General features: G+C 37.4%; 1 protein-coding gene across 1 annotated transcript; it reads right to left on the minus strand.

The window, feature by feature from the left end:
• Positions 1–7296: 7296 nt before the first annotated feature.
• On the minus strand, positions 7297–8265 carry LOC135117476 (uncharacterized). Its single transcript, XM_064036801.1, has one exon. The coding sequence runs from the start codon at positions 8263–8265 to the stop codon at positions 7297–7299; it is 969 nt and encodes a 322-aa protein (XP_063892871.1).
• Between the last annotated feature and the right edge of the window lie 6694 nt (positions 8266–14959).

Raw genomic sequence — 14959 nt, forward strand, 5'->3', positions numbered from 1 at the left:
TGTAGTAAAAACGGTTACTTAAATGTAATGTTGATTATCTTTATTAATGGGGTACGTGGTTATTGGGGCACGGGTGTGTGGTGGAATTTGTTTATTTTTGGAAATTATGGTTGCAAATCTATACAAACAAAATTTTAACGCGTTATTGGGCTAATTTAACGAGCATTCTTTAAATAAAAAAAATCTGTTGGATAGTACCAGCGCATTTTTTTCACCTAAAACCGTGATCGTTGTTATGCCTAGACTACAAATGCTGCGATTGTGTCCATTATCTTTATTAATCAAAACTTATACCTTTCAAGTTTTTTCCAACTAATTTCAAAAGTTGAGACTGACTAATTTATTATTTCTAGCAGTAACTGCAAACTGTAAAACTTTATCTCGTCCTGATAAATCTATCTTATGGACTTAACTTTTTACGTCAGAATACAAAGTGTAACAAAAGACAACGTTTTACAGTCATTTAGTTAACAAGCCCTGCTCCTGGTTTCACTCGCTTATTCTTCTACTTCATGAATCCTGATAAAAAGTTTCTCTAAGTAGTTGACCTGGGTTCAACTTGTATCTTTAGCTCTTAAATGTTGGTTAGCATTTAAATTACGACAGAATTGAGATGAGCTAAAGATTTCGTGGAAAACTGTAGGTTGGAGATATTTAAGTTGACTTTGTAGGTAGGTAAACTGATGGCAAGAAAAGAGGGGTAGTCGTGAAAAGAACAAGACAATTCTAGAAATGTGTTTTGACTTATTATGTATCCTGAGTGGGATTTTATGCTCCTTATAGCATAAAGAGGCGTTTGTTATATTATAATACTATCCAGCGGATTTAAAAGTAGCCTTCTTCGATAAATGGGCTATCTAACCCAGATATAAATCTCTCTAGTTCCTGTAGTGTAGACCGTTTCGTTTTTTTATCGATTTTTCAAAAGTTATCCTATGGGTATATCGGGTGTGTCGTTCACAATCACATTAAATTAAATGCGTTAATATACTAGTTATTATATGTCCATTAGCGCAAAGGAAAAAGAAAAATACGTAAAAATAAAAAAATGCATTTTTCAAACAAAGTAAATTGAATAAAAATGTGCAAAAATTAGAACACCATATAAAAGTCAGTCATTACAAACAACTGAAATTCTCCCTTGAAAACTGACAGTTGTCAACTGATCAAAACATTCGATACTCCTAACTTTATCTCTGCTTTACACATGATGTTGTAAATTAGAAAATCGAAAAATGACTCCTGTGGCTAAACCACTGAATGGATTAGCTTATTTTTTTTACAATTCGCCATAGAATATTAAAAAGTATTTGTGATTAGATTTAATGTGATTGTGAACGACACACTCTGTATACACTCAGCGGCACGGAATCTGGCCCAAGCACATTTGGGCCTTATAACCATTATTTAAATGAAAAATCGGAATTTTTATTTTAAAATTGTTAAATTTACTCATTTTCCAAAAGAAAATGACTCACACACAACAGAATTGTGAGGATTTTCATTAATTTTCATTCAGTTAGAAAACAGAGTCCTTTACCGCAATAATCACCATAAACTTTTAAATTCAACATTTTTAACAAAACAGAAAGTTATCGAATTTTAATCATGGGTGTTTCTTCCTCTTGTTCTGATGACTACCTGCATACGATCTGGCATGCTCTGGATGATGTTTTTTATCTCCACCTGAGAGATCTCCTCCCAGGCAGGTACCAGCGCGGTTTTCAATTCACTAAGAGTCCGTGGTGGGTTACGACTTGCTTGGACCTGTCTTTTAAGCATGTTCCAGACATGTTCTATAGGATTCATGGCTGGGTTTCTTGCAGGCCAGTCCAATTTTTGAATATCGACATCGAACAAGTAATCGGTAACGCAAAGAGCTGCGTGAGGTCGAGCATTGTCCTGCATTATACGAAATTCTTCGCTTCCTATGAATCCCTGATAGGGTAAAACATGATTTTGAAGGATCTCTTCAATATACCGCACTGTTTTCAGACGACTTTCGACAACCAATAATTCAGTACGGGCTTCTGAACTTATGCCTCGCCAAACCAAGATGGACCCACTATGAAAACCGAGTTTTGCTCGGTAGTGGTGGGAGAAACCATTCTCCGCTCTTTCTCCATTCACGTTTACGGCCGCCTGGAGCTCTTAAGACGACTCTGCATTCATCGGTCCATAAAATTTTACTCTATTAGTCATGCGTCCATTTTGCATGTTCTCTTGCAAACCTAAGTATGGCTATGCGATGGTGCGGGAGAAGTTCCGGGCCTCTAGTTGGTCTTCGAGCACGCAGATCCCGTTCCTCCATCCTTCTTCTTATTGTGCACTTACGGACATTGACTTATCTTGCTGTTTGCAAAGGCTGGCGTATCTCTAACGCAGTGAGAAACCGATTTTTCATTATTACACGTACGATAAATCGGTCGTCGTGCGAGGACGAACACCTTACACCCCACTTTCTGATCTTCTTGTGTAAAGGCCAGTCTGGTCATACATTTTCTATGCATATCTTTAACTTGTACGCGGTGCACATAAAGTTTCAACCATCTTCCGCTGCGTACGCCCTTGACGTCTTAGCATCACTACTTGAGCAACTTGAGCTGCAGTAAGGGCAATTTTCAAATCAAATTGTGAAAAAAAGAGAAACAAAAAACGATCATAATCATTATTTTTTTTTGGAACGTGCTTAGTACTTCGGCAATTTCTATCTGAATTTAAACTTAACTTTCTGCTTTGTGTTCCAACAACGGAATCTGTTTCTAGTGTTATAAAACTTAAACAGACACACATTTTTCTGTATTTTACTTAACAATTACGAAAGGACTGACAATATGTCATATCAAATTAGATTTTACAACAGCTATCTGGGCTGATATCTACTTGTGTTTGTTTGGGCCAAATTCCGTGCCGCTGAGTGTATTAACGTAAGTACAGGCAAATGTTCATACTTACAATCGGAATCAATCGGAAGTGTTTTAATCTCTGTTTGTCTACACACAACACGATCAGATCTGTGGTCGGACTATTCAATAATACAGCTGAGCGTGTAATCGGCTCGTGCCGCGATAAACCTCATGCAATTGTGATCGCAGCTAGTGCAACTCATAAGCGGATTTGCTGTTTCCTTTGAATATATACAGTTTAGTGTATTCGGTAAATTTATTAGTGGTTAGAAGTTATTGAATGTTCTTAATTACTGATATTACGAAATGTAAATAAACACACGGTATCATCATCATCATATTCATCATTCAATATAGTTTTATTTATTTATTTATTTTATTCAAAAGGAACTCCAACAAAGGATACACATTGCCCATAAAAAAAAGTACCTAACGTGCAATTAAGAATGAAAAAAAAAACTGTATTTTATATCGGTTTTAATGATTTTTTTTGAATATCAAAAGTTGTTGAGATAGTTGTACGGCTTCTATCCGTTTGCGGGAAGAAGTTCCTTCGAGATGGAGCAACAGCGAGTCTTCATAATCCTATATCTTCGCAAGTGTCTTCAAATCGCAAGTAGGCATCAAACTCGTCTTCAGAATCAAAGTTCTGACACTTGAGGTTAGACCAGTCGGCGAGTTAATAATCTCAGCTCCACAGCTGATATTGGATATAACTTTAATAAAAAAAAAAATAAATAAAAATAACTTTATTGATACATGAAAACCTTTCTTACATTTTATCTTGTTGCCATATTATAAAAATCTTAACTATACGAGGATTTGAAATAGATAAACAAGGAAATACAATACAGTTGTTTAAAGGTAACATAATTATAGTGAAAAACCCTGCCTCCCAAACTAGGGAAACCCTGTGACCTAGGAGACAGTGTTCTGCTTATTACTAGTGCACAATCATAAATTAGTGTGGTTTTAGCAGTTACCTATTTCATTTGTTTGTGGATGTGTGAGTGTTTGTATGGATGTGGCTGTGCGTGTGTGTGTGTGTGTGTGTGTGTGTGTGTGTGTGTGTGTGTGTGTGAGCTCTTGTTTTGTAGGTTTAACATTGGTAGGTCAATAGATTTTCTGTACTGAGATAGTCTTGTTCCAACAACCATCGAGTAAGTTTACATTTTACTTCGTGCTTGTTAAGTTTTGCTAGTTTAAGGTGTTGATCTATTCTTCTATATATTAAGGAGCTAATTACATAGAGTTGCCGACGAGCGAAAGTGGTCTTGTGCGGTATAGTTGGGCATGTTCTTTTTGTTATGCGCTGGGAGTTAGGTGGTGGAGGAATCCGTCCATGCATTCTGAGGGTGGCTTTGAGCACAAAGAGCTGTCGCACCGTGAGTACACTACACTGCATATACAATTCTCTGGTAGGGAACCTAATCCGTTTGCCGAGCATCACTTTGAGTACAGCTCTTTGTGCTCGTTCTAGCCTTAGTATTTTAGTTTTTGGAGTCGCTCCCCAGACTGCGATGCAATAATTGATGACGGACTGACATAGAGCAAGGTAAACCATTTTGGTTGTCTTGGCGTCTGCACATTGTCTTAGTGACTTAATAATATATATAAGTTTCCTGACCTTGGAAGTCAAATGGTCAATATGGGAATACCACTTCAATCCATCATCAATTATTACGCCCAAGTATTTAGTTTGGTTGGTGCGGGATAGTGTTGGACATGAGCAGGAAGATGTATTTTGGCATGTCATTGTATGTGCACTAATAGCAAAATTCGGTGGTGCTTTGGATTGATGACTAATGGAAAATGGTATGAAGTTAGTTTTGTCAAGGTTTAGTGACAGCAGGTTGTTTTGGAGCCACTTCATAACCATTTGCAGTGAATGGTCCGCATGGCTTTTCACTTCCGCCCATGTTTTTCCATATACTACAATGGCAGTATCGTCAGCGTATGTGTAGATTTTAGAGCTGGGGAGAGGCAGCGTGCACAGGTCATTGATATAGATTAGGAATAAAGTTGGGCCAAGCACGCTGCCTTGCGGAACTCCATACGTGACTACTTCTTCACTGCTGACAAGAGAGCCGATCTTTACTGTTAGTTTCCTATTTTCGAGGTAACTCTTGAAAAAATCGAAAGTTGTACCTCGTATGCCTATGGCCATCAGTTTGTTTAGAAGAGTAGGGACAGAGACCGTGTCGAAGGCCTTTCGCAGGTCCAGGAATATGGACAGACATTTACAACCATCATCCAATTTCTTTGTGACGAGTTCAGTAAAGTCAACAATTGCATCTTCTGTTGAGAGGCCTTTTCTGAAGCCGTACTGATTAGATGCAATGATTTCATGTTTATTTAAAAAGTTAAGTAGCCGACTATTTACAAGCTTTTCCATAACCTTAGACATCGCAGAAAGGATCGAAATCGGTCTATAATTGTTTACACAGTCTCTATCCCCACCCTTATGTATTGGATGGACCAAGGCTTTTTAAAGGTTTCGGGAAGATACCCTTAGCAATTGATATGTTAATTATGTGTGTTATCAATGGAACAAGAGTATTTCGACCTAGTTTAAGCAACAGAGAGGATATCCCGTCCCATCCAGTGGCGCTATCATGTCTTAAGTTTAGGATAGTAGATTCGACTTCAGCGTTGTCAACTTCGAGTAACACAAATGAATTTGTTGTTTGAGTATATGGTCGACTGTGCGGTTGTAAAGTGACTGGGATTTTAGACGCTAAGTTTATGCCTGTGTTGGCGAATGACTTACAGACGTGATTGATAGACATATACGGATCTGCACAAGTTTTCAGCAGCTCCAGGGGAGGCTCAGAGATCTTTTTAGTATTGGTTATTTCTTTAATTTTGTTCCATAGTGCTTTTGGATTATGTTTTGCCATTTCTAACTCTAGTTTTTCATGAGCTATCTTAAGTTTTCTTAAAAGATTGTTGCAGAAATTCCGGTATCTTTTATATGTGATTTGTATAGCAATATTATTTGGTGAATTTCGAGCTTTTTTATGAAGTCTGTCACGATTACGAATGCATCGTAACAAACCTGGGGTAATCCAGGGCTTTATATTCCTATCTTTTTTCGGGACATTTATTACTTTTGTATGACTTTTCACTATACATTGGATTACATCTGTTAAATTGGAGGCGGCTTCATCTGGATCGTCTGTGTTAATTACATGGGAGAAGTCATGACGTTCCAGATCTTTAATGACATTGGTATAATCTATTTTAGGTATTTTGTAAGCAGGAGCATTTGGTTTCAGTGATCCTGAACTATCAATTTCCACAAGCAGGGGAAGATGGTCTGTGATGTGCGATTCTAAAACTAGTATTTTCGTTGTTTTAGTAGTTTTAAGGATCACGTGATCAATGCAATTATTGATTCTTGTCGGGATGCAATGACCAGGTAATAGACCATGAGTTGCGTTTAGGGTTAAGTAGTTTGTACTTCGTTCATCAACATGATCTGGCTTAATGTCGATGTTGGTATCTCCAATTAGGAATACATTCTTCAAGTTACCAACTGATAAAAGAATGTTATCCAAGCTGTCTAGGAAAGAGTCAAATTGTAGGTTAGTATTATATGATGGGGATCGATATAGGGCAATTATTGCCAATTCGTTGTTAATATTGCAAATGAGACAGTTAGCATTATCTAGAGAAGGTTCCCGGACTGTGCATTGAATCTGATTTCTTATGTACAATACTACCCCTTCATTTTGGTTACGATTCTGTTTTGTAGAATGACAGTTATAACCATCTAAAATTGGAAGATTTGCTGTTTTATTCAACCAGCACTCTGTTAGTATAAGTACATCGCAATTTACTTTTGTTAGTGACAGTAAAGTGAGAAGTTGGTCGAAATTCTTTTATACTGCGAATGTTAATGTGAAGTATGGTAGTAGAATTATTTGATAGCTTCAAATGTTTAGTACATTCTTCCGGGTCACAGGTATAAGATTCTGCAACAGAGATATGGTCCAAGTCCGATATTATATTGTCAGTAATATTAGCCATTTGTGTAATGGATAATACTAGAGTATGATACGATAAATGAGTTAGAGGCATGTGTTAATTCAAGCAGGTTCCAGGAGTCTAAATAAAATAGCATGAGCACTATGATAAGAGCAAAGAGTGTAAGTAGTGTACAGCGGGTGTATGAAAGGTCTGAAGGTGTGTAAAAGTATAGTGTGTATGAGTATGTTTTTATAAAGTAAGCATCTGTGCGTAATTTTGTGATATGTAAATGGAGAAAGTAACCTAATAATGATTTTGTAAAAAAGTACAGAAATAATAATGGAATCTTGGTACCACTAAGAATGACAATTTGTAGCACAACGTACCAGAGTATATATACCTGATAGATAATACATAGTCATTTCTGCCCTTGCATATCTTTGAGGGTTGTTTCAGATTTCACGAGAATATGTTGAAGTCCTGGCTGTTTCCGCAGAAATACATTTCCGTTTCTTGTCCAACAAAATTTAAAGCCTTGTTGTTTAGCATATTCCCTTGCCAGGTAATACAATTTCTTTGTCGAATTAGGCAGGTGTTCATCTATATATACTGGTTGTTTTTGACCAGATAACCCCAAGAGTTGCGAGTTTAGTTTATTTTCTTTGTTTGTGTTTTTATTATTGAACGTCCTTACTCGGGCTACAAACTCGGTCTTCATGTGTACGCTTGTGAACTCTGCTACTATTGGTTTATTAGTATTAGAGTTACCGGGGGCGCGGTAAATGTCCCGTATGCTTGATTCTGATACTGGAAGGCCGATTGTGTCTCCGATGGCTGAGACGGTTTTTGTGAGGTCGGAGATTGTCTCTTTGTCACGGGTAGGGACATTTCGAATTTCTATAGTCGACGATCTGGACTTGTATTGTAGGTCTTTCAGCGTTTTTTCTAGGGATTCGGTGTATTTCCTATAGCCGTTGCACTCCTCTTGAAGTCGCTTTACCTGACATTTCACATCGTCATACAGGGCACTAAGGGTAGAAACAGATTTTTCAATTTCGGCATTTGTGTTTTGAATTTGAGCATTTTGAAGTTTCAGCTCAGCCATCTCAGATATCAGTTTTGTCACTAATGTTGTTTGCTCTGCCATGACTTTCGTTATAAGCTGATCTTGATGGCTTTTCCATGATGAGAGCATTTCCTTGATTTCCTCTTTAAATTCCTGCAATTGGTCAGTCAGAGATTCATCAACGCGCGGGCGCTTATGACGTACGTTTATATTCATATATTCTGGGTCAGTGATTGCGTGTGGTATATTAGGCACCGACTGGGTTTGTTCGATCGGTGTATTAGCCGCTTTCTGCGTTTTGCCAGGCGGAGAATGCAGCATGCTCGCTGTACAATAATGCTTCTTAATTATACACCACGAAGTTAAAGAATTGAATAAATAAATGTATTGTAGCCGATACTAATAGCGCGTAGCACACAGGCAGTGGCGAGGTACAGACCGCGTATACGTTGACCTTGCGCGACACTCGATGTAAGTGCTACGCTCGTAGCAGTCGTAGCCGTAACACGTTCTCGTAGTAGTATGACGTCGTCGTAGCCACTGTGTAGGTTACTCACGTATTTCGCCACTGGCGCTTGATGTTCGCGTGACTCAGCGGTCACATAGGTCGCTCCCACCACGCCGCGCTCGCCCGCAGTCGCCGGTTCGATCCTCGCCAATCGGTAGAATAAGTTGCGACCAGTTTTAAGGTGTAGTATTCGCAAGGATGTTTATCCCTTTCTAGGACCGCCCAGAGGGTGTGGTCAGCACATATAAACACCTCAAGTGTGACAGAGAATCGAAAGAACACTAATTAGCCAATAGAAAAACAGTATGGAAACCAACACAAAACACGTCCGTACTTAGTCGAAGCAACAAGCAGAGTGAACTGTACTGAACATCTGTTAGTTAGTGGTGGTAGAGATGTTTTAATTAGAACTTTGGTTTAAATTGAAATTTGACAATATGCTAAACCACGTTTAAGGTTTATAAATGTTTCTGCTTCAAAATCAAGTTCCGAGATTTCACCCGCACATTATACGTGTTCAAACCAATTTGTCAGCGTTTATGCATATTGCGCATAACATATCGTCGGTTAGATGTGAACGAAAAAGTGAATATGGATGGAAATACAATAAACTGCGTAACGTTGCTCACATTCAGCGGCTGACAGTCAGTTTGGTTTGAACGCAGCCTAAAACTTATCTTGTGTGACAGGTTTTCGAAGAGGTTTGGTTAGTAAGAGGTGCTAGTCTGAAATAGGTGTTAAATAAAATCGTCGTACATTCTACAACTGCATACAATGATGGATGCAACAAAAACAATTGGTAGAACAACACGTCGGTTGCTGCGGTTGAACAATGCAGCCGCAGCGGTCACTGGTCGCCGGACACTGGGGAAAATACGACCCGTGCTGGAAAAAATATTTTAAAATAAACGCTTGTGCACTACATTTGGTAATTAACTTTATTGTACCTATTTGACGTATATGAGTAGAATGTATTAACATTGGACCCAGTCTGTTGTGAATCTCCGTCGATTTTTAAAGAAAGAACAATAATAAGATCATTTTATAAATATTTCCCAAAAGGGGAAAGCACACTTTTGCTTTCATCTTACTGCTTTTAATATAAAATCTCTCAAAGGTTTGACCTATTAGGAAAGTGTAATATCGCCTCATTAGAGACGCGCAAAGTAAAGTAAAGCTAGAGAGTGCTTCTGTTTCGAGGGCGTCTCTCATAGTACCTATGTAATAAAGAAAATGTCTAGGAACAAAAGCTTAATGACCTCCATCAAAATCTAAGTAAATAGATCCATAAATAATAATTTGGTTGAGTTTTCAGTTGAAGTTTTTCCTCAAATGGCGTGAAGTTTTGACCACAGTGCATGGCGGTCGGCGGTGGTGTCAGCACAAACTTCATTCTGTCTGTGTTACACGACACGACGCTTAACTCTCACCGTATACCTATTATATGGTATAATATAACTACGTTTTCGAAGTGTTAATTACAATTTAATAGGTACGTTTGAAATAAATACCTTTAGCGGAGAAGATTAATTATTTTTCTAATTGGCAAACTCATTGCTTATTTGTGTAAAATATTTTGTTAAATTGAAAATCATTACTTTTTGAAGTTCAAGCTTTTGTCTCAAAAAAACGCCTGCCCTTTACCACTTTTAGCTCTTAGAAATGAGAAAAAAAGTTCACAAAAAAAAACAAATAAATGGTTTTAAAAAGCCTAGCTTACAAAAATTCGTAGTATTTACAACGATAGCCACTTAACAAGCGTTCCTAAAAGTCAATAGATATTTCGTAAAATTTTAAAAGCACCAAAATCCAATCAAGCCCGCGAAAAGGTCAGCTTTCCTAACCACTGTTATTGGTATCATAAAGTGGTTTTCCGATTGAATTTTACTTCGTTTGCCGCGAATCCGAAATTCACTGGGAAAATCTAAAACTAACCTACGGAATCCAATCTGTAGCATCGTAAATTAATTCGGGGGTTCGATCGCATTGGCTGCTGCACATGGCGGACAATTCACTTATGGGAATTGCGTTATGCCGAACCAAACGTGCCATGTATGCCGAAACGAAATTAATGGCGCAACGTACCAACGTCACACAGCAAATTCTATGAATTTTGTCAATCGTGCATACAGAAGTCTGAGCCATGATCAGTCTGCAGAAACATATTTTCATTAGGCTTATTATATTCCTGGTGACTAATAACTTAAAAGTCGACAAATGTTGGCAACAAATAAAATAACTTGGCAGCGATTAAATATTTTCGCGACTATTATAATATGTAAGGTTCAAAATTAAGGGTGTTATAAAAACTAAAAACTAGCAGCTGCGTTTGGGTAGCAAATAAACTATACCAGTCAATTGAAATATTAGGTGAGGAGCTATTTATAATGACTTGGCGACTAATAATGTTAGTTGGATGGCAAAGATAATATGTTACCAACTATTTCGTGCCGACTAAAAACTCAGTTTCAGGCTTCGCTTTGTAGATAGCTCTAAATATTAAAAGGAGTACAATAAAAAGGAATAAGAGTTAATTATTAATATTGTGTATCATAATTTCATGAAAACGGCGGAAGGTGCGGTGGTATTATCTCACTTGGCGCACTATGAAGATGGTAGAATTTAATTTGGATTCATTTTATTTAGCATATTGCCATTTATAACCTTCAATTAAAAAAACATTGTATTAAAAATTGAAGTTAGTGACGAAAACAAATCGCTGCAAAACCGACTCCACGTAGTCTTGTCTGCCCTACCCCTAGAGTGCAATTCAAAACCGCGTAGGCGCGGAGGGGCGAGGCGGCCTGCGAGCTGAGGCGCAGGTAGTTTTAACGCTCGCCGCCGCGGCTGAGGCTGCCGGCCAGCAAGCCGAAGCTGCGGTGGTGAGCGTGAAAACCACCTGCGACTATAAGCTCGCATGGGACCGGCGGAGCCCCGCAGCGCCGGAGCCGTGACAGAAGTCATGCTTGCTGCATGTTGCATGCTTACTTCCATGCTATTCACCTATAATTTTGAAAATAACAGCCGCAAAATATTTTTTCTTCATGCCATTTTAGACTTTATTTAAAGCTATTAAAAAGTCGCACAATATATTTATAATATGAGCTAGTTTATATTTATTCTTCATCCAAACAATTTTAAATAGAACCTGATTTGTATTATTTATGAATGCCCATTTTCTATTTTATTGTCATCATTAAGTTTTCGCTTAGATATTAATTCAGTCGCCAAAAGAAAAACTTGATGCTAGTTTAAATTAAAACGGACCTCATAACTGATATATTAATATGCTACCTTTGACTTATTATGATACTCCTTTTTAGCTGCCAACCCATTATAAATGGTACTCACTCTATTATTTTTTTAAACCTATATTCGTTTTACTTAGTCGCCGCGTTAAATACATGCCTTTTCATTATATTTTCATATTCATATTACTGGCTTCTGACTATCCGTAACGACTGCCATGGATGTTCAATGACAGTCCAAGCCCATTATTCTGTCTGTAAAAACGTCTATATAAATAAAAGAAAGTCGTGTTAGTTACACATTTATAAGAATGACTAACCTAGAGGAGAAGTAGCTTAAGACCCGGGAGAAGGACATAGCATACTTTTTCTCACCATCCGGGACGCGGGTGAAACCGCGAGCAGAAGCTAGTTCTGTATAAAATTATACAAACTTAAAGTCTTTAATTTTGTTTAGATATTTGTATAAACTCAAAGTCTGTATCGTGTGGGCCCACCGTGCGATGTTGACGCAGCGCGGGTGTGACGCGACAAATACAGAGCCGCTTGATTGATCGGCTTCATTAATTAATATTCGACGTCTTGGCCTTTGATTTGGGTTTATAGTGAAGAGCTATTGTTGTTCTAAATAATTAGGATGATGAGCCCCTACCAGAATGCATATAACTTTACATACCATTACGCTCTTTATTATTTACTTTAATCAGGTTTACTTAATTTTTAAGACGGCACTGACTAATAACGGTAGACATATATTTATCACAAAAACGTAGCCAAACGAAACATTTTTTTATGAATAAAATTGTTCGATGCGTTCAGCATTTGGCTTAGATAAATGTGCGTCCTTCTTCACAGTAACTAAGGAAAATCATTAAGGAAATTGGGATTTAAAAACTTATAAATACCAGTTTTACCTTGAGCTTTAATAATCAATACTCGTGCCTCATCTTTATGAGAAAAGGCCTTGAGATAGATAATATACTTGAAAATAATTTATAGGCATAATGTGTATTTCTACGACTACGTATGTATATTGTCTAACTACCTCCCACACCCGGATAAAAAAGCCTATGACATATTATTCTGATAATATAGGCTATATTACCTAAGTGACATCAAAATCCATTGGGTAGTTCTAGCATGGAAGAGGAACAAAAGTTTCACATAGCAATAATCGTAGGATTCTGTAAACAATTCCAGTGGATATTTCACAATACCTATTCACTTCTCAGTAAGATAAAAACCTACCTAGAAAAAAGAAAATTCGCTTCACGAGGAGTCACTCAATTAAGCATAGTTGTTATTTGTAACCAGTTTAGTGGAACTGGGTTCAGAATGTGGTAACGGTTATCATTCCCGCTGCGAGATCAAACTGTAAATTGTTAATTGAAACTTGAAAGCGATATTGTGGAACATTGCGTTAAAAAAAGTGGATGAGGCATTATAGATTTTAAATTGTCGAGACACCTTTTCAAACAAGGTCGTTTAAATCCACGGTAAATTGTTTATGGGTGTTAACACAACTGACAAACTAAATATATGTACTATATAGGCCAACAAGCATGCTCATCACACAAATGTCGACTGAACCGGTAATAGAACCCGGGACATCAGGTTCGGCGTTGACCATTGCGCCATTGAAGTCGTCATGATTTTAAGTTTCGTAACCATTAGCAAAGACGTCTACACAGGCTAATTAAAAGTCACGTTAGCTAAAAGCTACTCTATACATATCAGAAGTATTTAAAAACAAAAGGAAACTAACAATTAATGAAGCTAAATGAATCGAGGAGGATTACTTGGATATGATGCCACGGGAAGCGGGTGAATTTTTAAACTATTTATTAATATAATGTCTAAAATTTGAAGTACTTTCATTCTACTAATACTGTACGAACATATGTACTTTCTAAGTACATCTTGGACATCAATGACTGTGTTTTGAATGGTAAAAACTGTAGGTCCCGGCTGTCACAGAACATCATTGGCAGTCACAAGCTAGTAAGTCTGACAACCAGTCTTACCAACTCGGGTAACAGGTTGAGAAGGTCAGATAGGAAGTCGCTCCTTATAAAACACTGGTAAGGATGCAAGGAAAAATGAAGCTGCTTTTTAAGGCAAAAATTGGTACCAATAATGTACATTGATTCAAGATTCATACGAAAATAATACAACTTCACTTAGAGGTTCTAGAAATGCAGCTATTCGACGACAGATGTCTCTAGCAAAAATATGTTTTAATGTTAAAATATTAATTACACGTGAAATGTTATCCTGTGGTATGTTTGAGTTTGAATCCTGAGCAATTTCTACAATTAATGATAGCACATTTCATCATTTTAATCGAGTAACAAATAAAATCTGTTTAAATTGTGGTAAAAATACAACTATGACAAGATGTCAGTTAGATGTGAAGGACGGTATATGGGCGGTGTCCAGCCACGCCTGCCGTGACGTAGTCGTGACGTATTTGACCTACTTGAAGGCGCGTGACCTACCTGCGTTAGGGCATCCCCGCTAGTCTTTTCTCCTCCGTGATGATACCTAATTACAACGTCAAACGAATCGAATCGAAAATTTTTTGTACTTTAATTCTTTACCGTATCCAGATGTTTATTTGTTCTTAGCAGCAGTGTCCTGTACAATATGGCTACAATTAATTCCGTCCGTACGTGTCTCGGCTGCCGGCTACGCGATACTTTTTTAGATTTATTAAGTATCCAGTTTTATGAAGCCGTACCGTGTTGTACGTAGCTATGTCCCTCGTTAAAATTAAATTGCTAATTTTTAATGCTTCTGGAGTGGTAGTAAATAATTTCTGCTTTGTAGATTTAATGGTTGGATTTTGGATGCTATTTTCAGTAGTTTGTGTGTTTATTTTTGGGGAAATGTAAAGGTAAACTTACGCCAAAGGTATTGATTTTGCAGTATATAATTAATCTGCCAGATGTGTGTTAATATTTTATCGTCATTATAAGTATAAAGTAATACATATCGTTATAGTCTGTTACTATATGTATATTATGTACTAAAGAATCTATAAGCACAAAATTTAAAAAAAAAAATGTCGTTTTGTGTATGTACACTTATCTTATCACATCATTATCACCTAGAATTATCCCAACTATGTATGTTGGGGTCGGCTTCCAGTCTAGCCTTATGCAGTTGAGTAGCTACCAGAATTTTACAAGGAGCGACTGCCTATCTGACCTCTTCAACTCAGTTATCCGGGCAACCCACAATAGACTCATATCACGAT

This window comes from Helicoverpa armigera, chromosome 1, assembly GCF_030705265.1.
Source record: "Helicoverpa armigera isolate CAAS_96S chromosome 1, ASM3070526v1, whole genome shotgun sequence".
In the NCBI taxonomy this organism is placed as follows: Eukaryota; Metazoa; Arthropoda; class Insecta; order Lepidoptera; family Noctuidae; genus Helicoverpa; species Helicoverpa armigera.